General features: G+C 43.0%; 3 protein-coding genes and 1 long non-coding RNA gene across 9 annotated transcripts; 2 read left to right on the forward strand and 2 right to left on the reverse strand.

Moving 5' to 3' along the window:
- The first annotated feature begins 339 nt into the window (after positions 1-339).
- LOC116931157 (transducin-like enhancer protein 1) lies at positions 340-7,631 on the forward strand. 5 transcript variants are annotated; one of them, XM_045178955.1, is made up of 11 exons: positions 340-1,246; positions 1,377-1,477; positions 1,779-1,842; positions 1,912-1,956; positions 2,662-2,724; positions 2,826-2,900; positions 3,128-3,154; positions 4,026-5,735; positions 5,816-6,100; positions 6,188-6,346; positions 6,421-7,631. In XM_045178955.1, exons 1-11 carry the CDS (start codon positions 1,214-1,216, stop codon positions 6,526-6,528), a joined length of 2,670 nt encoding a protein of 889 aa, XP_045034890.1. In that variant the 5' UTR covers positions 340-1,213; the 3' UTR covers positions 6,529-7,631. The 5 variants fall into 5 exon arrangements, with proteins under 5 accessions (XP_045034890.1, XP_045034888.1, XP_045034889.1 ...); XM_045178953.1 differs by having other exon boundaries at positions 341-1,246; positions 3,122-3,154; XM_045178954.1 differs by having other exon boundaries at positions 343-1,246; positions 1,380-1,477; positions 3,122-3,154.
- Positions 7,632-7,724: 93 nt separating this feature from the next.
- On the reverse strand, positions 7,725-10,483 carry LOC123475993. Its single transcript, XR_006651527.1, has 2 exons — positions 9,269-10,483; positions 7,725-9,209 (listed from the first exon to the last, which is right to left on the reverse strand). It is a non-coding gene; the product is annotated as an uncharacterized LOC123475993 (long non-coding RNA).
- A 493-nt stretch (positions 10,484-10,976) lies between these two features.
- LOC116931105 (transducin-like enhancer protein 1) lies at positions 10,977-21,562 on the forward strand. Its single transcript, XM_032938616.2, has 15 exons — positions 10,977-11,853; positions 12,199-12,296; positions 12,397-12,460; positions 12,545-12,589; positions 14,347-14,409; positions 14,604-14,678; positions 15,643-16,072; positions 17,395-17,417; positions 18,811-18,930; positions 19,046-19,099; positions 19,175-19,260; positions 19,363-20,167; positions 20,248-20,532; positions 20,620-20,778; positions 20,855-21,562. Exons 1-15 carry the CDS (start codon positions 11,776-11,778, stop codon positions 20,960-20,962), a joined length of 2,493 nt encoding a protein of 830 aa, XP_032794507.2. The 5' UTR covers positions 10,977-11,775; the 3' UTR covers positions 20,963-21,562.
- LOC116931147 lies at positions 21,509-23,379 on the reverse strand. Of its 2 annotated transcripts, none has more exons than XM_045178974.1 (3): positions 22,685-23,379; positions 22,486-22,624; positions 21,509-22,430 (listed from the first exon to the last, which is right to left on the reverse strand). In XM_045178974.1, the coding sequence occupies exons 1-3, from the start codon at positions 22,992-22,994 to the stop codon at positions 22,295-22,297; spliced, it is 585 nt and encodes a 194-aa protein (XP_045034909.1). In that variant the 5' UTR covers positions 22,995-23,379; the 3' UTR covers positions 21,509-22,294. The 2 variants fall into 2 exon arrangements, with proteins under 2 accessions (XP_045034909.1, XP_045034910.1); XM_045178975.1 differs by having other exon boundaries at positions 22,694-23,199.
- Between the last annotated feature and the right edge of the window lie 685 nt (positions 23,380-24,064).

Here is a 24,064-nt window from a genome sequence, read left to right on the forward strand (position 1 = left end):
TCGGAACACCGTCATTCGAGTTCCCGGATCTCTTCCTAGATGTCTGTTGTTGATGATGTCGACTTGTCCGCTAGAGGGGAATGATCGAGGGGCCTCAATTTGTTGATTTATTTGGTATTTAACATTTTCTCTTTTCAGTTTGAAAATACAACTATTTTTGCATCTTCTTCGATTCACTGATTTGTATAAAATTCATCCGACGTCGAAACATCATAGTTGTCAAAATGGGCACTAGGTGACTTGCTAGTTCCCTTCCTCTGAATGCGTGATTTGTTCCGAGTTTAAACAAAGAGAAGCTTGGTGTGGTGTCGGCTAGGAATCATGGGATGATTCTCCCAACCCCAAAACCATTTCTCCCTATCCCCCTGCCGCCTTCGTATACACTGAAAGGAGGGGAAACGACGCCGTCTGGTGTGTGTGTGGCGAAAGGGAAGGCCCGCTTGACAAAAAAAAAACCAACATGGCGCTGGCTGTGTACAATCCACTAGGCTGCGTCCCTCTACGCTCCGTTTAAAACGATCGTTCCCGGCCAACGTTTACGTAAAACAAGTCCCTTTTAATTTCGTGTCTTGTTCAACATCAATCCTGTTCGTTGGTGAAAACATTTGGCTCTCATTTTGCTTTCTTTTGTAGAACACTTGGTGTTTTTTCAACACCACCAAACAACAGTGTGGCTACAGGCCTCAAGATCCATCCGGTGTTGTACTAACTAGTCTCGTATCTCTTCATTTTTTTGTTGTCTGATGCTCAATTCAAGAAGTGCTACGCGTTGGTGGAAATTAGAATTTTAAAAAAAAACGAGAAGGTGTTGTGAAGTCGTGTGTCGTGGTTGTTTGTGTGTTGTGCCTGTGTGTGGTGTTTGCACGCGGACATGATCCGAGAGAAACGTTCGTCTCGTGATAGTTGCTCATCAACACGGCGAGTTACGGTTCGGTGGGGGGTGAAGTTGTGACAAATTTCGTCATCCAACCCAAAACCGATTAACCTGACGCCAATGATCCGCCTCTGCCTCCTTTCTGTCTTTTGAAAGTGTCGACCAATTACACATTTTTTAATGCACACAACGACGTAGACTTGAAAGCAGCAGAAGGTGAAGAGACGGTTGTTGTGTTGGTGGGGAATCGGGGATATTTTTTTTTTTTTTTGACTTGTTGTTGTTCTTTGACGACGTAGTTATTTTTAAACCGTCAAGTTGGGCAGCAAAAAGAAGAAAATGTATCCGGCACCAGCGCGGCATCCCTCGGCGGTAGACAAACTTTTTTCTTGTTCATTTTATTTTTTTGTGTTTCATATTTACGTTTTTTTTTTTTTTTTTTGTGAAACCTCTCTTTTTGTTATTTCTTGATTGTGATATCGATTTTCATTCTCTGCGTTAGCAGGGTCCGCCGCCACCGCCGGGTCAGCTGAAATTCACCGTGGCCGACACGTGTGATCGCATCAAAGAGGAATTCAATTTCCTCCAAGCTCAGTATCACAGGCAAGTCTCTTTTCTCAGCCATCTTTTTCCGGCCTTCTGAAAATCGAATTCCTTTCACTTGATTAACTTCCTTCCTCTTTACTCTCCCCCTCTTTAAAAAAAAAAACTCTCCGGAAGTTAAGAGAGAAACTAATTCAACGAGAGAAAAAAAGGGAGAGCTTAGAAAAAAGAAAAAAAAAGGCGGATGGGTCTCATTTATCAACCTCAAGTGAACCCCCCTCCCCAAAAAAAAATGGGTGCCAAAATGCATATTTAATTACATTGAATAATCATCGTCGTTTATTTCATTCAAATTTTTTAGCCTGAAATTGGAGTGCGAGAAACTTGCTTCGGAGAAGACTGAAATGCAACGTCATTACGTCATGGTATTCACGTTTAAAAATCTCTATTATTCAAGTCAGTTAATATTTTCTTATTCATTTCCTATAATTCAGTACTACGAAATGTCATATGGCCTCAACGTCGAGATGCACAAACAGGTAATAAGAAACTTCCATCCACATTATGACAAAAGAAGAAGGGAAACAAATAGAAAGAAAACAACAAAAACTGCTTTTCCGTGTTGTGCGGAAGGAGGTGCGGCGGCGTCGTCGTCGTGATTGTAACACCGTCGCGTGTCAGATGTGACCTGCACGCGCAAAAGGAGGAGGTGGATCCATGTCGGGTGTCGCTTGCGGGTTGCGCTGAGAATTGGAGGGGAAAGTGGGGGGGGGGAGAAGAGAATGATGCTGCATTGATTTTTCCCCTCCTTGCCGACGCCGACGCTGCCTACCCCACCTCCTCCGTCGAGTTTCCCACTTCTATTCTCCTTGCCTTTAACTCTTCGAGATGGATCGCTTATTGAAGGCTCACTGCTTTCTATTGGATTGCTCCCTCCCCTCCTAGTGCCTAACCCGAGCACAGGTCTGATTGTTGTCATTCCACCCCGTCACCCTCCAGCTGCCACCCTACCACCCATCTCGCTTTCTCTCATCTCGCCGAAGTGTATCATCCGCCAAGTTGTTTGCCTCCCCCCCATTTTGGGGTCTCTCCCGCAGATGGCTGACGCCTTTTCTATTTTTTTTCTCACTCCGAGCTGTGTGTGCTCCGTCTCGTCGTGTTTATCTATTTGTTTGCGTTATTGAGGCTTCATGCCCGCCTTGATTGAATCTTTTTCCATCTTTTCTCTTTTTTTTCCTTTCTAGACGGAGATTGCCAAAAGGCTTAACGCCATCATAGCCCAAGTTTTGCCTTTTCTTTCGGCAGAGGTATGTTCTGCAACCAAAAACATATGAAAACATATTAATTTTCCACCAATAGCTCCTGACAAATAATGATTTTTTTGTTGTATCCGCTCAATAATGTATAGCATCAACAGCAAGTGGCCACAGCGGTTGAACGCGCGAAACAAGTTACAATGACCGAACTCAACGCTATAATCGGGGTAAAATAAAGAAAACAATTAAATATTTTCCTTTTTAAAATTATATATTTTCATTCATTAATTTTAATAATCATTCAAGCGGTTAAGTTAGGCTCTTTTTTTCCTTTTTGCTCTGTTATCGGGTATTTGATTCTCCTGTTCTTCCTTTTTCTCTTTTTTTTTTCTCTTGTTCATTTCTTTCTCTCACTCGGGGGGTATTGACACACATACACAATGCGCAGCAACAGCAGCAGGCCGGCCTGCAGCAGCTGCTGGTTAGTAAAACATCTCTCAATCTCTTGCTCCTATTTTTTAAATGTTTTTTTTTTTCCTTCTATTTTTTTTTTTTTTTGTGGTTCAATATTCCAATTGCATTTGACTTGGTCGTCGCTTGTTTCTCTCCCAATAGGAGATTATCGCGTGCATGTCGAATAGTCCGTGTGTGTGTGTGTTTTGTCCAAATAGATTATTTTTTTTTTCTTGGCTCCCCCTTGTTTCCTTTTGGTGTTGTTGACGTAAAGGATCGTATTCTTTTTGCTCTCACCGAAATCGATTTTCAATGAAAGTCTTGCACACGGAATATTGTGCTTGTTGTGTGCTCTACATAACCGAGCACGGTTGTGGGGGAAGACATACGTCGTGACACACACTGGGCAAAAAGGGGAATCCCAATTGGACGGGTGTGTGTGTGTTCTTTGCTCAATGCAGCGAATGAATTATTTACGTTGTTGGCGCTCCTTGCATTGATTTTTCATTGTCCAAGTTGTCGCTCGTCGTCATTAATCTCACCCCCTAGTCTTGTTTCGCTTCCCCTCCTTTTACTACTATATTCTGTCTGTTTGTCCATCCGCCCGGCTTCGGTGTGGCATATCGCGTCTTGTCTACTCTCATCGTCGTAGTTGCCCATCGGGAATTTAAAAAAAAGGTGGGGGGGGGGATCCGTCACGTTCTTTGTGTATCTTGTGTATTGTCTTTTCTGTGTGTCTTGCTTGTCTCCCCCCCCCTTTTTGTCTCTTGATGGATCATCCTGGTCCTGTAGATATCGTTTGTCCGTCTTCGTTATGAAATCGTGATGATTGCTTGTTATATTAATCTATTGACACAATTTTTGTTTTATTTGTTGTTGCTTCATTGCGTCCCCAATAGCAACAGATGCACGCACAACAGCTTCCCCATGGAGCCGGACTGCCATTAGGTGCTGGGCACCCGGGATTAGCCGGATTGCCTGGATTGCCACCAGGAATGGCCGGAGGATTGTTGACATTCGGAGCGCTGGCCGGTGGTGGAGGCGGAGGACCACCTGGCGGCCTACCTCCCGGAGCAGGCGGAGCCGGTGGTGCTGGACTTGGAGCTCTCGGTGGATTGCATCCACTCCTGAAAGCCGCTGAAATGGGCGGAGCGGGAGGTCTTGGTGGCGTACCGGGCACACCGACCGGCCCACCTTCCACGTCGGCTCCATCGTCCGGCAGTCGTGGCGATCGGGAACACAGAGAACGCGACAGAGAACGTGAAAGAATGGAACGCGATCGTGATCGTGAAAGAGAGCGAGAACGTGATCGTGAACGCGAGAGGGAAAGAGAAAGGGATCGCGAAAGAGACCACCGTGAAGAGCATGTGAAAGTGAGCGGCAGTTCGATGAGCAGCGAGGACAGGCATCGCGATCGGGTAGCCGCTTCGCCTTCTTCGTCGGCCGCTGCCGAAAGGCTGGAACACAAACATTTGCGGACCCGTTCACCGGGGGCGTTCATCAGCGATTTGGAGTCGAAACGGCGCAAAGACGAGCAACGGGCAGCTGACAGCGATGGTGAAAAAAGCGATCCGGATTTAGTGGTGGATGTGGCCAATGAAGATCCCAACTCACCTGTGGCCAATGGCGAGCACAGGGGCGGTGGCGTAGACCTCAGAGAGAATGGAGACCGAGGAGGAAACGGACATGGACTCTCCGGCATGGGATTGATCGGAGGCTCCAAGTTGGAGAGAGCCGAACGTCCGCCATCTCATTCGGGGTCGTCGTCTGCTCGTTCCACGCCCTCACTCAAAACGAAAGAACACATGGAGAAACCGACGACGCCAACATCCAAAGGTGGGACACCCACATCGACTTCCACTCCGGTGCTTCCGCCAGGAGCCGTTGCCAATCCATTGATGGGTTCACTACAACGCCCAGGAGCTGGTGGCCCATCTCTTCCTGGTCCCTACGGTCCCTATCCACCCGGAATGGGTCTACCGGGGCAACCGATCCCGAGGCTACCGGAACCGGGCTCTGTCGGATTTATGCCTGTCCATAACAGTCTTGCGGGATATCCACGACCGCCGGGCTTCGATGCCCATTCTCAGTCTAGAGGTGCTGCGTTAAACTCAAATGGCCTGGGCTCATTACCCGGCGGTAAACCGGCTTACTCGTTCCACGTCGGGGGAGATGGAGTGGTCCAGCCAGTACCTTTCCCCCCTGATGCTCTAGTCGGGCCGGGTATTCCTCGAGCAGCGCGTCCGCTTAGCACTTTGCCACACGGAGAAGTTGTGTGTGCAGTGACAATTTCTTCGCCGACCAAATACGTTTACACGGGAGGCAAAGGATGTGTCAAAGTTTGGGACATCAGCCAATTTTTCGGCAGTGGAGGAAGTAGCAACAGCAGCAGTAAAAACCCATCCCCCGTATCGCAGCTGGACTGCTTGCAGAGGGACAATTACATTCGCAGCGTCAAACTATTACCAGATGGACGGACATTGATTGTAGGCGGAGAGGCCAGCACCTTGTCGATTTGGGACTTGGCAGCACCGACTCCTCGCATCAAGGCCGAATTGACATCATCAGCGCCGGCCTGCTACGCTCTGGCCATCAGCCCCGACAGCAAGGTATTGTCCACCGTTTGATTTGCCGTCATTTATTTCATGGATAATTAATCGCTTCGTTTGTTTCGATCTTGTCTATTCAGGTCTGCTTTAGCTGCTGTTCGGATGGAAACATTGCCGTGTGGGATTTGCACAATCAGACGCTGGTGCGGCAATTCCAAGGTCACACGGACGGCGCGTCTTGTATCGACATGAGCGCTGATGGCACTCGATTGTGGACGGGTGGACTCGACCACACGGTGCGGTCGTGGGATCTTCGTGAGGGCAGACAGTTGGCCCAGCACGATTTCGCATCTCAAATCTTTTCCTTGGGATATTGCCCAGCTGGAGATTGGCTGGCCGTTGGATTGGAGAGTTCAACTGTCGAGGTAAAAAGGAACAAAACTATGAGCAATGATTTATTGGCACAATTTAAGAGTTGGATGAGTAATCAATGATATTTCCGTTGCCTTCAGGTGTTGCACACGTTGAAGCCGGACAAGTACCAGCTTCACTTGCACGAATCATGCGTCTTGTCACTGAAATTCGCTGCCACTGGCAAGTGGTTTGTGTCGACTGGAAAAGATAATCTCCTGAACGCTTGGCGGACTCCCTATGGCGCGTCCATATTCCAGGTAAATTTGTTTTTTCCTTCCATTCAAAAAACACTAACCATGTTTGTAATATATTCTTGTTATTTATTGTGTAGTCAAAAGAGTCGTCTTCAGTGTTGAGTTGTGACATTTCTTCGGATGACAAGTACATCGTGACTGGTTCTGGTGACAAGAAGGCCACCGTCTACGAAGTCATCTATTAGAATCTGACCAAGCGTATTTTGAAGAGAACAATGACAAGCTGAAGAGAAAAAAGATAGAAGAGATAAGCCAATATTTTTCTTTTTAAGTTATCAAATTTTCAGAGAGAAAAAATTTCAGCCCTCCGTCATACATACATATATATACGTATATATATATACAGTACTTTCTGTGTGTCGATTTGACTAATATTGAATGAGAGAGCCCGTCAGGTGGAAAAAATGGAACCCACCGGAAATCTTTACCTTTATACGTGTATTCGTCGCAGTGAAAACGACCCCAACTCCCCCTTTTTTTTTTTCATTTCGTTATCTTGTTATTGTCCCCTCTTGAACGACGAACTAGGCCACTTGAAAACGCTGGCCGAATCAAAGTGCTGGAAATCAGCAATCCATGCTCTCCACCCTAATAATACAAAAAGAAAATTGCAGTTCCTTGAACTTCGTACCCGACAAAAAAGGAGAATTCCAACAAAGGAAAGTCTCGCAGCTGAACAGGAGTGAAGGAAAAGGTTTACTTCGGAAACTAAAAAGAAGATGAAACTTTTCTTGTGTACCTCATCAAAGACTCCCACTTCCCTGATTTTTTAAATCCCTTTTTATCCTTCAAACATTTCTAAACCCTTTCATCTTTTTTTTTTCTCCCCTATGTCTTGTCTTGATCCCGTCAGTGTGTGCAGCTGTGTAATGGAGTATCAGTGCGAATCGAATATGGATTCACTCTCTCTATATCTTGTGCGTGTGTGTGTGTGTGTGTGTCACTTTTGCGTTTGTTTTGTTTTTTTGGCTGATTTCAGTTAGGATTCTCGTTAAACAATACCCACAATTCTCCTTTGGTTTTTGTTTGGTTTAATCCCATTTTCATCGTAAACGAATCTTTTGATTTATTTGTTCAATCTTTTGTTTCTTTCATTTCAAGAGACGTCGAGACACTTAATCCTACCCTTAAACAAGTTTAATGTGTCGATGAATTCGTCTCGTTTGATTTGAATTTTCCTGTGGTTCTTTTCTTCACTCTCCATTCAGATTTGTTTTAGCCATGTGTGCATACATGTGGTGAGTGTCTATAAAAAAAAATTAAACATAAACAACAAAAAAATCCTTTACCAAAATCTTTTCTGGTGTTTCCATCCCATTTTTCCACAGTGTCCTATACCCACCAACATTAATTTTTTTTTAAATTGCTGTGTGTTTTTGGATTCAATTTTATTATAATTATATTATTTTGGTTCACGTGATGGCAGTAAAAGAAAAAAAGAAACGACAAATAAAAGAAAACCAAATGTTGCGTAAAAGCTGGTGGTATCATTTGTTTCCGTTAGATGGCGTTTGCTTATCAGTATCTCTTCAAACCAATTAGCGAGGGAACTCCCCAATGCTTTTTCCTTTCGTTATCTGTTTCATCCCGATGAAGGAAGAAAATGTCGGTTGAAAAAGCAAGTCTATCCACATGTATCTTATTCGACGGGAGCAGAACAGTGGGGAGAGAGAGAGTGAACCAGATAATCAAATCAACCCTCGGAAAAGGGGTTGGGTGTGCACAATAGAATACTACCATGGAGAGGGGAAGGACAGCACTACATAAGCTGTAACGAAGTATAACAGTAGTATGGCACTGTGTACTATGTGTATGTATGGGGTGCGAATGGATATGGGGATATACGGAAGGAAGGAGGGGTCGAGTTGCGGTTGTTCCCCCCCCCCTCTAGTCTTACACACTCCCGTCCGTTAGAGGGGGAGGGAGGGGAAGGGCCCGGTTTCATTATATTCGGGGCTTAGATACGCGCGCATGTGTCGGAACAGGAGGGGGGGGGGGAGTACCAAAGTGTTTGTCAACGCTCGAGTGGATTTGTGTCTGTCCCCCCCCGTTCCCCTAAAAATATTCTCATCCTTCTCCTCCTCGTGCTGTAATTGAACTGGAAAAATAGACAGAAACAATTACTCTTCTACTACTTTTTTTTTCTTACCTTAACTATTATTTTACAGGTTTTTTTCCATTTTTCAGTTGAACAAAAATCAAGTTTGAAATAATGAACTTTATCAATCATTTCGAAGCGGACAAAGTTCATTTTCGCCAAATCGACTTCAATGTTAATTAAAACATTTAAAGCAATAAAAATCGATCGAAAGGGCGCCATATTTTTTTTTTAAGTAAAAAACAAAATGGTGGTGTTTTTACGGATGATCAGATAAAAAGGAGGAACAGTTCACATTGTAATATAAAAGAGCATTTGGTTGTGTGGTGGAGGATTCTAAAAAAAAATCCACCCTCTTCGAAATCCCCCCTCTTCCGTCTCTTCGTTTTGTGTCCCCCCCCCCCCTCTCTCTCTTATTTCTCTACGATCTATTCGTCGCCTCCGTTCCCCTTCACACATGTATAGACAACAATCTAGTTTTTTTCCCCTCTTCTCGTATTTAAGAAATAAAATAAAAAGAAAGCAAGAAATAAAACTAAACCATGAACAAGGAGATAAAATACCAGGTATATCCCCAAACGTGTCCAGGGTATGTAGCTAGCGCCACTCGATTTGCAACGGTTCCTGTGGGCCATCGCGAGAAAAACAATCGGCCGATCTTTTGTATTCGTATCTAATTGCATCGATACCTAGAAAAGAAAAGAAAAAAAATGTGCGTTTTTTTTCTTCTTTCTTTTGAGCTTGACCTCCGGTTTCCACCCCCACGACCTATTAACAAATTGACCAGGGTTAAGAAAAAGAAAAAAAAAAACTAGAAAAGTCATAACTTTTTATCATGCCAACCCTCCCTTCTTCCATATTGATCTTCTCTTGTGTTCTGGAACACGAGGGGGGGAAGAAAGTTTTTTTGTATATACCTGGGGTCAAAAATGGCCGTTGATCCTTTCTCTCCCTCTTTAAAAAAAAAAGAGAAGTATATCCTGGAATGTGTGAATGAACCCCCTCGACTATACACAGAATAAAAGGTAATTCGATGCCTCTCGAAGGGGGAACAAGATGGCGAGTTCAAGGGTCATCCAACAACAGAAAAAATGGAGGGGAGAAAATGTTTTTAGGGGGGGAAAAAAAGATTCTCCCCCTCACCAACTAGAAAATCTAATGTTTCTTGACGGTGCAGAAGATCTATGACGTCATGGAATGTGTATTTTTTTCTTCTTTTTTTCAGACGCCATCAGAGATGATTTGGGGAGGGCCAATGTTTGTGTGTGTGTGTGTGCTGAGACGGGCAACATTCCAAAGACGGCGATGATGGTGTCGGAAACGTACGTTCTTATTTCAAAACCCAAAAAAAGAATTAAATATACACACACACACACACAATGTGTTTCCAGTAGAGGCTGTTGTTGTACACAGACTTTTCGGAGGCTACTACTATTACCTACTACTGTTAACTTTCTGTGTACCCAAACCTACTGCAGAACACAACGAGACAAAAAGATAAAAAACTGAAGGCCCGAGGCTTGGTCTTGTCATTCCGAAAAGGATATTCGAATTCATCCAACAGCATCTTTTTTTCTTTTTGCTCTTCAAGGTCTTGCTTGTTATATATTACATGGAGGTAGAAAGCGAAAAAAAAAATCGACAAAAAGGATACCACCCACATTAAGAAAAAGACGTAGAAAAATCAACTGACAAGCGTCTTGAATATTTTTTTGTCTAAGCGGCGGCGCCACCTGTGCAGACGCCAAAAAATAAAAATGGTTCCCTTGATGCGACATCGTCCCACTGCAACACACGCACGTACACACTCGTTTTTACTTACTCTATCGATTCATCTTTCTCACGTGATGGCTGCTGCTGCTGGTTTGCCTTTTGCCTGTCGGTCATGGCGTCGTCGGTCGGTTCGCCCAGGCGGCGGCAGCAGTTTTGTTCGGTTGTTTGTTTGAGAGCTTCTCTCTTTCCCCTCCCTCTCCACCCTCACCAACCCTCCATTCTTGTTGTTGGACACCGTGACGAACAACAACAACAACCCGTCCGCCCACTTTTTCTCTCTCCCTTTTTTCCCGCTTGATCACGATGTTTTTAGAAGAAAACATAAAAAAAAGAAAGAAAAGAACAAGATTTTCTAAATGTTGTAAAAAAAAGAAATAAAAACATGTTTTTGGTTCCTTTTTTCTTTCTTTAAAAGAAAACATGTTTTTTCTTTTTGTTTAAAAAAAGTACACCTTAAAAAACCGTTGAGGTAATTGAAATATGAAATGGAATTTCCTTTTTTCTTTTTTCTTTTATCTGGATTTTCTTGTGCCCAAAAAAAGAATAGCAAATAAAGAGTTTCAGACGTCCGAGTGGCGCTACCAGTCACGTCTGTGTGTCCTTACACTACATAACAGCACAGAGTTTTATGTGCTGCCATAGGCTCGCCGGCTGGCTGCTCTACCCCCACTGGCTGTTCTAGCAAATTGCTACGTTGCCAAGTAAATCTTTTAGTTAAACCCTCCCTCCCTCCTTGCTCTCCCCAGCTTTTGCCTTGCAGAGCGCGCGCTTCTCCAGTGGTTCCTGTTGCGAGGTAGAAGAGAGACGTTCGTGTTTTTCGTTCTCTCGACGGTTTTTTTCTTTCGTAATTCTCTTCTGCGTTCCAGACTACAACATTTCATTTCCACATTTATGAAATATAATTGTGTAGAAAAATCCGCCATTCAACATAACAACTTGTGTCTGTGTTGCCATTTTTTCTGCGTCGTTTCTTCGACTTGTCATGTGAAAAAAAAAAGTTTCTGCCTCCAACGGCTGCCATTTTGTTTGAGGCCTAAGAAGAATCAACGACATCGGGCCACGCACACAAAAAAAGAAGTAAAAAACTAAACTCGTGAGGATTAAACCTTTTTTTGGGACAGTTTCTTTGTGTGTGTCTGTGTCTAGTGTGTGAGTGTGTATAATATACCCAGTGTGTGTGTGTGTCTGTGTGTGTGTGGAGTGGTGGCGCCCGAGTGGAAAGGAAGCCCCTGTTTTCTATCCCCCCCCTACCCATTTTTTGTTATTTTTTACAATGGCGGCGTGGAATTTGCCATCTTGAAAAAAAGAAGTGGAAGGAAAAGCAACGGCGTGGTTACTGTTTAAAATGCTGTGGTGGAACATATATATGCAACGGCACAATTCACTATAATTTATACAAAAAACTATCGATCGCGTTCTGTGTATGTGTGTGATTGATCATTCATACGATATTGAAGAGGAAAAAAAAAGAATCTTGCATCTGCTGAATTTTCTGGGTTAGAAGACGAAAGAAACTTGATCGATTTTGAAACTGAATCACTCGTCTTCACATCGAGGAGGGATGTATTCGGCCATGAATCCAGCCGCTGCAGCTGCTGCTGCCGCCGCTGCTCGCCATCCCGTCAGTCCCGCTCTACCGGTTAAGACTATTCTTTTATATTATTTTTCTCTCTCTTTAATTCCAAGAAACTATTTTTTTTTTTTTATTATTGTCGAGAAGAAAGAACTAACGTATGTGTTTTGGCAATCGACGTGTGTGTGTCGCCTTGGCGTGAGAAATGTGCAATGTGTCGGCGTGCACGAAATCCCGCTCAAGGCCGGTTGAACACGTTGACCTTGCAACCTCATTAAGCAAAAGACACGATCCCAATGGGGGTTTTTCTTCTTGCTAGAAGAAAGAAAGAAAAAGTTTTGAAACATGACATGTGACTTGATTGGAAGGGATTTGAACGTGTTTCTCTTTTTTCTCCCCCATCTGTTATAGGGTCCACCTCAACCCGGTCAGCCTTTCAAGTTTACCATCAACGAGTCGTGTGACCGGATCAAAGAAGAATTCTCTTTCCTTCAGGCTCAATATCACAAGTGAGTTTGTTTTTTTCTTTTCTGGAGTTTGACATATTTGCCGCCATTTTGTTTTTCTCAGAAACAAAAAATTGAATCTTTATTTCTTATTGTTTTATAGCCTCAAGTTGGAATGTGAGAAACTGGCATCGGAGAAGATTGAAATTCAACGACACTATGTCATGGTAAATCGATCTTTTGCCTCGTTATGTTTTCTTCATAATTAAATTAAACCTTTTTTTTTTTGTGTGTGTGTGTAAATATTTTAGTATTACGAGATGTCGTACGGACTCAACGTCGAGATGCACAAACAGGTACAAAAAAATTGCTTTGATTTCGTTTTCCATTAACCTGCGAATAGGAATAGAAGAAAGCAATAAAAAGAAGTAACAAAAGAGAAGGGAAAAACCACTCGAGCACGAAACGTCTTGTGGTTTACCTGTTGTCTATTTCCACCTCAAGAAAGAAAAAAAAAGGAGTTCATGCCTCTTTTTTCTTTGGTTCCCACAAGCGACTTATGGAGGTCTTGTTTACAAGACCCGATGGGATATCTTTTTTGGCCGCGGGAGTTTTCATTTTTTTTTTCTTTCGTTTTTTTTTTTATTGAAGGCGGGACATGGATATAAGATGGATGATTAGTTGCGGGAGAGCGTAGACCGCAGGGATCTTTTTTTTTCTTCTTTCTTTTATGTAAAGAGGAAAGAAATATTTAGAATTTAATTTGTTTTTCTTGTACAAAAGAGTGGAACACAAGAAAATGGAGGGGGGGGATTATCTTGTCTGGCCTTTTAACATTTTTGTTGTTGTTGTAACTCTGGGAAATAAAATGAATGGGGTGGGGGAGAAGAAGAGGCTGCTGCTTTTGATGTCGACGATCAATACCCAAAAAGGGGTATATATGGTAGGCGCGCGCTGGAAGAAGTTTCCACTTCCATTCTCTCCCCCCTCTTGCTACGCCCATTTTCAGAGAAGAATCATTTCCAGATGGACAGAGAAGCAAACAGGGCGAAAATCTAACTGGCTGTCGCTAACCTCTCCCTCTTTTGTCTCTTTTGTTGTTTCTTCTTGCTGAAAATTTAATCGGTTGCCATCAAATAGAAGAAGAAGAGCAATAGGAAGGGAATTCCGGTGTGTGTGCGTCAAATTCCGTTGCGCTCGACTGGGCCTTAAAACCACAGAAGCAGCTACACATCAGTTCCGCTGTTGCTGTCGTCTACTTCTTTTTAACAAGAATTTTTCTTTTCTATTGAAGAACTAAGCAACAAAAAAAAAGGGGGGTAGGATTCCAAGCGTGCATGTGCCAGGTGGATGAGTTTATCCCGTCAATTGTAGTTATTCAGATCAGTTCTTAATGCGCAAATAGATTGATTATTTTTTTGTTTTGTTGGGTAGGTTATTTATCAAACCACTTGCTTACGCCATATCGTGGGGGCCGGCGTGATTTTGTGTTGGTTATCGTTTGTTGAGTCAGCGTTTTGGATAAGAGGACTGTCACTTTAAGGGATTTACGAGCCCCTCTAAGCCATTGCATCAAGAGTTCTTGTTTGAACAAGTTTTGGGTCGTTTTTCTGTATAGACACAAGCGTTTCATACTGGACTCTTCTCTCTCTCTTTGTTGAGTGAAATTGCTCGACATGTTGACTTTTCATTTTTTTTTTCTCTTGCGTTTATTTTGTTTGTCGAGTCAACAAACTAGGAAAATATAATCAGGAAGATCATGTATTTATTTTTCTTTGCCTTCAGTCTGGAAAGGATATGATGGATTTTTATCTCAACTCGACAATTGCGGGATATCTAAACTGCCCCGACAGTTGTTTTAACGTTTTGAAAAGGGTGAAGAAAAAGAGTGGGGCAAGAGAGATGTGCTACACCACCCACGGCGAGAGTGTGTACTCTCCTTGTTTGTTGAGTAACGAACCCAAAATAAAAAAAAGGAAAATAAAAAGGGCGGGCGTTTGTTTTCTTTTAGAAATCCTCGACTTGGTCATTTTTAGCTCTTGTATGGCATGAACTCAAGAATTAATGGTTGTTTCTTTCTCGTTCCATGTTTTTTTTTTTTCTTCTTTTGTAGACGGAGATCGCCAAGCGGTTGAATGCCATCATCGCTCAAGTGCTGCCTTTCTTATCGCAAGAGGTGAGTTGTTGTTGCTGAGAAAATCGCCGCGTTGTTTAATTCTTTATTCGTATTGTTATTTTTAAATTGAAAAAAAAAAATGGACGGTGGGATTTGAAGCAAAAACAAAAGATTTTAGTTTTTTTTTTTTTTGCTCACGTTGTATTGACCCCCATTGAATAACATTTTGATTGGTCGTTTTGTGATTTTATCAGCACCAACAACAAGTGGCCAGCGCCGTGGAACGAGCCAAACAAGTGACGATGACGGAGCTGAATGCGGTTATCGGGGTAAATATAATAAAAGAGAAATGAACAGATCTCCCCTTTAAAAAAAAAAATATCTATCCCCATCTCTTGTTGATATTTTGTGGTGAAGAGGGGAGGGGGCAATGGAAGATTTTCATTCAAAAAAAAAAAAATTCCTTGCGGCTTTGTCGATTATTAGCGATGCTGAACGGTGAGGGATTGGACTGTCTCTTTTCTTTCCTTGTCAGAATCGATTCATCTCTCCTTTTGTTTTGTTCTCTGAAGTGGATGGGGAACGTTTCTTATCTTTCTACACATAACGCCCGTCTTTCATTGCCCACCATCTGTTCGTGCGTGCAGCGGACAGATCTTTTTTTTTTTTTCTCCCCTCTTTCCCCATTTTCGGGTTCTTGGTGGTCAGGATTATCTTTTCCGTCCAATCTAAGCTCGCCCGTTTCTTGTTCTTTTTTTCTTTTTCTTTCTGTTTTGAGGGTCTCTTTTTTTGTGTGTGTCCTTTTTTTTTCTCCCTTGCATTTCGATCATCCGGCAAAGAACCATGACAACAAAACAAGTGAAAGAATGTGAACGGCATTCCCTTTCGTTTCCGAAGCCATTGGATTTCATTGTTTTGCAAAAATAATCTTAAAAAGAGGAAGCAAAAAAAAAAAATTGCGGTTGAATGATATTCATTTTGTCTCTATCCAACCGTTAAATAACCGACTTCCACGCACGCGAGCAAAGTGGTGGACGATACGTTGTAAAACAACAGTTGGGTTAAGCAAACAACCGCCAGATAGTCTCTCCCTGTCTGCATGACATGTATCTGTTGTCCCCCTTTTTTTTCTTTTCGTTTTTGCTTTTGCTCGGTCCATCGATCATTATATGGATGGGTGACCGTTTGTGGATTTTTCTTTAAAAAAAAAGGGAAAGCTACTTAATAGCTCGGTTACCTGTTTTTATGTTACGTGTTTGTTACTTATTTCTTCCCATTTTTTTTGTTTTACAGCAGCAACTTCACGCCCAGCAGCTCCCGCACGCGGCGGCTGCAGCGGCCGCAGCCGCCGGTCACCCGCCTCCGCTCCCGCTGGGCATGGGTGGTCATCCGGGCATGCCACCGACATCTGCCGGAGCGGCATTGATGGGTCTTCCCGGCCAATTGCCACCTCCTCCAACTGGCGGACCAGGTGGCGGTCCGCCTCATCCGCTCTCGCTGCTCAATGCGGCAGCGCAAGTTGGCGGCGCTGGTGGAATGCCACCCGGCATTCCGCAGCCTCCTCAAGGACCTCTGCAGCAGCAACCCAACGGTCCTCCTATGGGCAGCAACAAGCACGAGTCGCACCGTGAACGTGAAAGAGAGCGTGAACGCAACAACGCGGCTGCTGCTGCTGCTGCCGCAGCGGCCGCCACCGCTGCGGCTGAACGTGATGACAAACAAAGTAAATAAGATTTTTTTTTTTTTTCAATTTCAGCCGTGACAAAATGTTTATTTAAAGAAGAAGAGCTTTCACGCTGTGTGTAGGAGAGGATCTATCGACCTACACTCTATATCTAAACCCCTCTTTTTTTCTCAACTCACGCTAGTCTCACGACTATCGCAATCTGTTGGCGTTTGAAGCGTGAAAGACCTCTTGGGGCGTAGGAAAAAAAAAAAAGAGCCAACAAACAAGAGCAACATGCTGCGGACCCTGGATAAATATGACGCACTGTTGACTTTATTGAGAGCTTCCTTTTTTTTTTTTTTTTTACGTTTTTTAAATTTTTATGACGGAGTGGGCGGTGAGGGGCTCCTGTGTGTGCGTGTTTACACACACACACACACACACACACAAAAAGTCGTCGAACCAATATTGACTCTGCTCGGCACTTTTCCTGTCCTCCACCGTTATAGTAGATCGGCTTCCGTATCGTAAATTAAATTCATTTTTTTTTTTCAACCAATCATTTGTCGGTCTCTTAACGGATCGGTGCTGTTTTGTTGAGAAAGAAGACGAAAAGTTTCGTGTCAGCTGCGTTCAAACAGCTGTGAGCGGCTTTGCATTCCTCATTCCCGCTAATTGTACCGTCCGCCATCTTTTTTTTCTCCCTTTGATTTTAATTTTTTTTTTTTAAATACTTGTGTTGTAGTAGCCCTTAGACGATGACTTTTGTATGGAAAGTGAATTATCGTGTCTTTTGGGAGGGAAGATGACAATTTTTCAAGCGTTTGCCATGAGGGGATGGGTCTTTTTTCTTTCTCTTATCGATCCGATCTTTGGGGGAAGATGGGGCGCGCTTCGAAACAGACTCAGACATATCTCCTCTTTTTTAAAGTCTGTCTGTGTCTCTCTCTTGTGTTCAAAGTGTCTGTGCCAGCTATTTGAATAATGCTCGAGCTGTTTGCGTGAGCCAAGAGAGAAAGAAAAAACGAGACGTGTGTGTATGTGTGTGTGTGTGTGTTGTTAGGTGGAAAGGAGGGGGGCTGATTGATTGGCGGCGCCGGGCGAAGCACAACATCGGCGAGCGGTTTTGGCTTCCACTTTTTTTTTGTATGTGTGTGTTGAGGGGGTTCAATATTGATGGCTTTTCGTGTTTGTCTAGCCTCCCCCCCCCCCTTCCTAACCAGCCGCTGCCGGTTGTTTTTCTTTTTTTTTTTTATGCTCCCCGTTTCACTCTTTCCGTCGTGTTTTATATATAAACAATGTCATGTCGTCTATCGTTTTAAAAGAAAGATTGAAAAGGCTTTTACTAATTGCTTTTCTTTTTTCGTTTCTTAAAACAGATATCCCCCTCGAGGAGCGACACGTAAGTGGATTTTTTCTTCTTTCTTTTTCGTGAGATGTGCGTGCGTGTGTGTGTGTGTGGACCGTTCAATATCGATTTTTCCTCTCACGCATTCAATCTAGAATCATATTTGGATAGCAGGAAAATGTGAAGGGGGATATTATTATTCGGCCAACCGGAATAAGGTTGCCATGGGTTTCCAACATCTCCAGTCCAATTGGTTTCTCATTTTGAATGGAAAACATCCGCCCTTTTTCTTTTTCTTTTTTTTTTTCTTTTCTCCTATCCAATTCAGAATTCTTCATCTTAGTCGCAATCTTTACGTACTGTGTGGACTCGATAAAGCCGTTACTGCTCCGGCAGCCCTTTTTTGCTATGTATTTTTCTCGTCTACCAATCAAATTGCTTGTGTTAACCTGCTGCTGCAATAGCCGAATACGAGCACAGCCATCACCAAGCCCCCTTTTTTTTTCTATTCTGGGTTTTCTTCTTTTCTTTTCTTTTTTTTTTTTAATTATCTCTCGGCCATCAGTTGTGAAGGGAGCAACGCAGATTGCTTTTGGCTTGTTCTCGGGACTTTCTTTTTAACTTGTACAAGTCTTCGTATTTTGCTAGTGTTGGTTACGACTTGGCTCGTTAAATCCTTTTTTTTTCTTTTTCTTTTGAGGAGGGACACAATCTACTCGGGCTCCTATCATCGGTAGCAACACGAAAAATACAAAAGGACGGTGTTAGCCGCCTCTGGGAACGTTCTAATCGATTTACTGTCTTGTGTGAATATTTTACAACTTTTTGTTTTAAAGCGTTTTTTTTTCTTTTTTAAAAAAGAAAAAAATTTAGAGAAGAGAATGGGCGAGCCTGGAAACAAAAGTGACGCACACACACACACACACACACACATGCCCTTATTGTCTGTGGAAATTATGGGGCTGCTTTTGTGTTGTGTGTTCGCCCTTTTTCTCCCGAGTTGGGGAGTGCAGAGCGAGAGAGAGAAACTTGTGAAAGAGCCAGAGGGGCTTTTTATAAGTGGAGGGGCGAACGTGAAGAGGGGAGAGTTTCCTTAATGAGATGACGCCGAGCGAAGGAAAGAGCGAAGAGAGAGACTGTGAAAGTGGATCTTCAGTGAACCCCTCGGCTGCTGCCAATGTCTTTTGGAAGGGAAGGGGAGAGGAGGAAATAGTTTTTTTTTTTTTCTCTTCTTGGGCAATTGCTATGGAAAAGACGTTGCAGATTTTTTGTTTTTTAAATGTCGGGTCCAATTTGTTTCCCCTCTTTAGTTTCTCCTCCCTCCTTGTTGTCGCTCGACTCCCTCATTTTTTAAAATATATTGTGAAATGAACGTGTAGCACTTAAGAAGGAAACAAAACATTTATGATAATATTTTTCTAAAAAAAAATGTTGTTTCTTCTTGCAGAGGAATTCAATCTCGCCGACTGAACGTGAAAAATACCGCAATGCCCGTTCGCCGATGTCTAGCGGCGATCCGCACGCGCCCGACATGAAGAAGATCAAACGCGAAGACAAAGATGGACATGTAATAAAAACAAATATGATCAAAAAGATAGTTTATATACGGTCAATGGCCATCTCGGTTACATTCTTTTTATTACACATGTTTTTTTCTGTGTGTTTCTTCCAATTTGTTCCAGATGAGCGATGGCGAACGGAGCGATCAGGACTTGGTGGTCGACGACGGCGGAGATGTAAGAGACATTTGATCGTTTATTAGCCATAAGCCACGGACCATAACTAACGATGCGCGTTTTACTCACTACCAGGATCCTATTACTCCACCCAGTCGCAATCACTCGCCCAGAGAGAATGGAATTGATAAATCGAAAAAGGATCACAACTTGTCTCACAGGTACGCCATTTCTTACCTCAGTGGATCCACTAAAGGATTGGCCCTTCATTATAAAATCAAAAATCTATTTATCTTTGATTCCGTTCTTCTCTTCCTACGTAGCGGTGGACACATGATGAACAAGGGGAAACACGACGGAGACAAGAATAATGGCGCATCGGGAATTGCTCCGAAACCGGCGACTCCGACGGGATTGGGCGGAATTCCGCCTCCAGGACCACCAGGAGCTAAGGGCGTACCGAAACCTTCTCCGCTTGGACAATACCCGCCTTATATGCCACAAGGCGGGCCACCGCCGGATATGGCAGGAGTGGCTGGACCTTATGGGCCACCTCCCATGCACGGCGGATATCCTCCAAGACCCATGATGGCCTATGATCCGCATCCTCAAATGCGTGGACCGTTGGGCTCGATGTCGCAGAGCGGTGGCAAACCGGCTTACTCGTTCCATGTCGGTGGAGATGGAGTGGTCCAGCCAGTACCTTTCCCTCCTGATGCTCTAGTCGGGCCGGGCATTCCTCGAGCAGCGCGTCCGCTTAGCACTTTGCCACACGGAGAAGTTGTGTGTGCAGTGACAATTTCTTCGCCGACCAAATACGTTTACACGGGAGGCAAAGGATGTGTCAAAGTTTGGGACATCAGCCAATTTTTCGGCAGTGGAGGACAAGCCAATGGAAGCATGAATGGCAGCAAATCACCTACCCCCGTATCGCAGCTGGACTGCTTGCAGAGGGACAATTACATTCGCAGCGTCAAACTATTACCCGATGGACGGACATTGATTGTAGGCGGAGAGGCCAGCACCTTGTCGATTTGGGACTTGGCAGCACCGACTCCTCGCATCAAGGCCGAATTGACATCATCAGCGCCGGCCTGCTACGCTCTGGCCATCAGCCCCGACAGCAAGGTATTGTCCACCGTTTGATTTGCCGTCATTTATTTAATGGATAATTAATCGCTTCGTTTGTTTCGATCTTGTCTATTCAGGTTTGCTTCAGCTGCTGTTCGGACGGAAACATTGCCGTGTGGGATTTGCACAATCAGACGCTGGTGCGGCAATTTCAAGGTCACACGGACGGCGCGTCTTGTATCGACATGAGCGCTGATGGCACACGATTGTGGACGGGTGGACTCGACCACACGGTGCGGTCGTGGGATCTTCGTGAGGGCAGACAGTTGGCCCAGCACGATTTCGCATCTCAAATCTTTTCCTTGGGATATTGCCCAGCTGGAGATTGGCTGGCCGTTGGATTGGAGAGTTCAACTGTCGAGGTAAAAAGGAACAAAATTATGAGCAATGATTTATTGGCACAATTTAAGAGTTGGATGAGTAATCAATGATATTTCCGTTGCCTTCAGGTGTTGCACACGTTGAAGCCGGACAAGTACCAACTTCACTTGCACGAATCATGCGTCTTGTCACTGAAATTCGCTGCCACTGGCAAGTGGTTTGTGTCGACTGGAAAAGATAATCTCCTGAACGCTTGGCGGACTCCCTATGGCGCGTCCATATTCCAGGTAAATTATTTCCGTTCCATTGCTTACAGCTTCTTTGATGTTAACGCGATTATTATTTTTTTAAATTCATTAATAGTCCAAGGAATCATCTTCGGTGCTGAGCTGTGACGTATCGTCCGACGACAAGTACATCGTAACGGGCTCTGGCGATAAGAAAGCCACCGTTTACGAAGTCATTTACTGAGGGGACAAAATTTAACAACAACAAAAAAATTAAAAACAAGAAAAAAAAAATAAATAAAAAGAAGAAATCGAAAATTAAATCCACACCACATAAACCCTTATCCACTCCCCTCGACCAATCATTGAATTTCTTCCTTTCTTTCAGCTAATCGTGATAAATTGACACGCGCGCTTTATGATAATCGCGTTTTGCTGAAATCTCTTGGTCAAGTATCTGCCACGAGAATTATGGCTGATGTCTTTGCCAGACAAGGGAAAGGTTTTTGAACTGACATCATGACACACCGCGTGGCGCGCGTGTCTGTTTTCGGTGTGACGAGTGGCTATTGCCGTTGTGGTAAAGTGTTAACTGTCTTAACTACTCAATAATATGTATGTGTCCGAGTGCGTGTGAGCGTGTATGTACGTGTGTATAACCTTCCTCCCTTTTATGGGTTTTTCTTTGTCTTGTATACCTCGATCATTCTTCACTCAGTGTCCCTGAAGTAAGTATAATTGTGTGCAAAAAAAAAAAAAAAGACGGGAATGTATGGCAGGTCTCAACCGCTTCAATTATAATTGTAATTTTTTAGCCCCCCTCAGTACAATGATTAAATATTCATTCGTCTTCTTGTTGTTACGAATTGCTAACAAACGACGGTATTTTTGTCGCCGCTATCGTTTTGCTCAGGAATATTGGCATGGATGAAATTTTCGTCCATAGAATGAATGATAGGAATTTTTTTCATTAGGGGTGTAATGATGGTTTTTGAAGTTATGACGAAATTCCATTCTCATTTAGCTTTAGTTATGTAAACGTAAAATCTCGAGGAATTTAATAAGAAAACAAATATTAAATCATAACTGCATAAATTTAAACGTTAACCAGTTAACCAATTTCCTGTAGAAATCTGAACTTTGGAGGAAATGCGAAATGATAGCTATCACACATTCGCGCGCATTTTCTTGCTTTTCAAATATGGCACCGCCTCTTTGTATTAGACGGCGTGAGATAAAAGCTCTTTGGGCTATCTGGATACATCCATGAAGTACACCACCATCTTTTTGCCTCCATCGTTTTGATCCTTCTTGGTGCGTAGTCCTTCAGAAAACTTACCGGATGGTACAATAATGTTTTCCAGGCGAAGAAGGTCTCCTTTTGATTCAATCCCTGGACATAGTTTCATTTGGTCGAACAAGCAAAGGCGGGAATATACGTCGGCCAATGTTACGAAAACTTCGCTGATGTAATGATCCCTAACGTAGAGATCAATCTTTTTTAAATTGAAATCTACTGTGGCCCCCATAAATGGTTTTGGCACTGAAAAGGGCTTAGTAGATGTTTAAATAATTTTCACAAAATGCTGTACAGATTCTGCACACTGAATTGGGTGTGTGACTCATTCCATCCACTTGGAAGTAAAATAGTATTTTTAGGCAGTTGAGGAGCATGATTCTCATTTTCAAGAAAAGCCTCTACATCTAATGGTCTGTAAAATAAAAACTTATTTAAAATTGAATTGTGGAATATAAAGTAATGTTTACCTAGAACTTTGAGTTGGAGAGTTGATGATTGAACTTGCACTCTTCTTTGTATGCCTTTCATATGCAACAGCTTTTTGTTGCCTTTCCTTTTGTGGCTCGTCTAAAGGCAGTGTAGGATTTACTTTGAAAAGTGGATGTTCTAAATATAATTAAAATGAATTCCATTTGTACAATTAATACTATAATATAATATAATTACTATACTTACGTGGCCACACTGATGGAACTGCCCCTTCCTTTAATTGCTTTCTTGGTAGTTGTATATTTTCAACACAGCCCTGCACAATGATTTTCTTGTGGCAGGTGATATATTTGCCTTCGAAATGAAGCTGACACATTCGATCTTCTGGTTTCAGTTCTTCAATTTCAGGGATTGCCTGTTTCCACTTGAGAAATAAATGGGGGTTTCGAGGGGCACGAAACATTGAAATGTTTTTTTTATTCGGAGATCGTGACCCGAAAAATGGAACACAACAGCCAAACACCATTTTACGCAAGAACGCAGGCATTCTACGCAAAGAAAGGAGAATGTTACATTCTTGCACTAAATCACTTAGACAAAAACATGACGGACTAAATTTGAAGTGACTATTTTTCCCACAGTTCCCTTCCTTCAAAATCCAGACCGAACACCCGCAACGCCATCTATGGAGCTTAACATGCGCAGCTCAAAGCTCTCCAATGCAAAAGGTACCCCCGTTCCTACTCCTCGTATACTTCATGATACATCCATGACTGGGATGGGTGAGCAGCTGATTGATGAAATGGGGGAGACCTTCATCAGAGACTCATTCTCGCCGGTGATTGATTCTGATCTTGATGGCCGATTTCCAGGAAGTTATCATCCGAGAAGATTATTCTTGATGAACGATAAAGTGTTGGTCATGCGTTAAGAGTGCTTACGGAAATTAAAGGGTTTTCGTTCGGCAGTGACATCTAGTGAATCTACTAGGTGGTTGCTTAGTCATGGAAAAAAAAGAATTTGCAATCATATTTCGTCAAACAATCACCGACATTAAGCAAGTGAAGGAAAAAAAACTATGCCTGCTGATTACGTAATAGTTTTTTGCAAAATTATGGCAACTAACTATGGCTTCATTGTAGCAATTATTAAAAAGTGGCATCGTCGCCACGAGATCGACAAGGCCGATAGAAGTGGCATGGTTTTCGAAAACGGAAGTTAATCTTGGCGGCAACAATTAGTTCGTTTTACGCGGGGTTATGAGTACCACGTCGTTCTGAGGTCTCCGCACTTAAACTTCGTGGTTACCGATCGTTGGCTTCTACAGGTGTATGCTATTATCTAAGACTATTATCCCTGAAATGAATTTTGCTTTCCACAACGATGTAATGGTAGTAATTTTGGCGCCTACTCGAGAGTACTAGCACATTCAACTAGTTTAATGTATGTTTGTAACATCGCAAAAAGTGAGAGCCTCCACTTAAGTAAGACTTTTTTTATTGGCAAGTAATGCCACAATTTCCAAACTTTCACATTAGTGCACTCTTTTGAAATCGTATTCGTTACCATGTGTATCGTTTTCTCATTATTTTCCACGTCAGGCTAGCAATCATTTTT

Source organism: Daphnia magna, linkage group LG9, assembly GCF_020631705.1.
Source record: "Daphnia magna isolate NIES linkage group LG9, ASM2063170v1.1, whole genome shotgun sequence".
NCBI classification, from domain to species: Eukaryota; Metazoa; Arthropoda; class Branchiopoda; order Diplostraca; family Daphniidae; genus Daphnia; species Daphnia magna.

Coding starts and splice junctions, on each gene's coding strand:
- LOC116931147 (XM_045178974.1), bottom strand. CDS start 22,994: ATGCCTGCGTTCTTGCGTAAAATGGTGTTTGGCTGTTGTGTTCCATTT. Junction 22,625..22,684: donor AGTGTGGCCACGTAAGTATA/GTAATTATATTA, acceptor AATTATATTTAG/AACATCCACTTTTCAAAGTA. Junction 22,431..22,485: donor TCTCCAACTCAAAGTTCTAG/GTAAACATTACT, acceptor TTTATTTTACAG/ACCATTAGATGTAGAGGCTT.
- LOC116931157 (XM_045178953.1), top strand. CDS start 1,214: ATGTATCCGGCACCAGCGCGGCATCCCTCGGCG. Junction 2,901..3,121: donor AACTCAACGCTATAATCGGG/GTAAAATAAAGA, acceptor CACAATGCGCAG/CAACAGCAGCAGGCCGGCCT. Junction 3,155..4,025: donor CCGGCCTGCAGCAGCTGCTG/GTTAGTAAAACA, acceptor CGTCCCCAATAG/CAACAGATGCACGCACAACA.
- LOC116931105 (XM_032938616.2), top strand. CDS start 11,776: ATGTATTCGGCCATGAATCCAGCCGCTGCAGCTGCTGCTGCCGCCGCT. Junction 20,168..20,247: donor CCATCAGCCCCGACAGCAAG/GTATTGTCCACC, acceptor TTGTCTATTCAG/GTTTGCTTCAGCTGCTGTTC. Junction 20,779..20,854: donor ATGGCGCGTCCATATTCCAG/GTAAATTATTTC, acceptor ATTCATTAATAG/TCCAAGGAATCATCTTCGGT.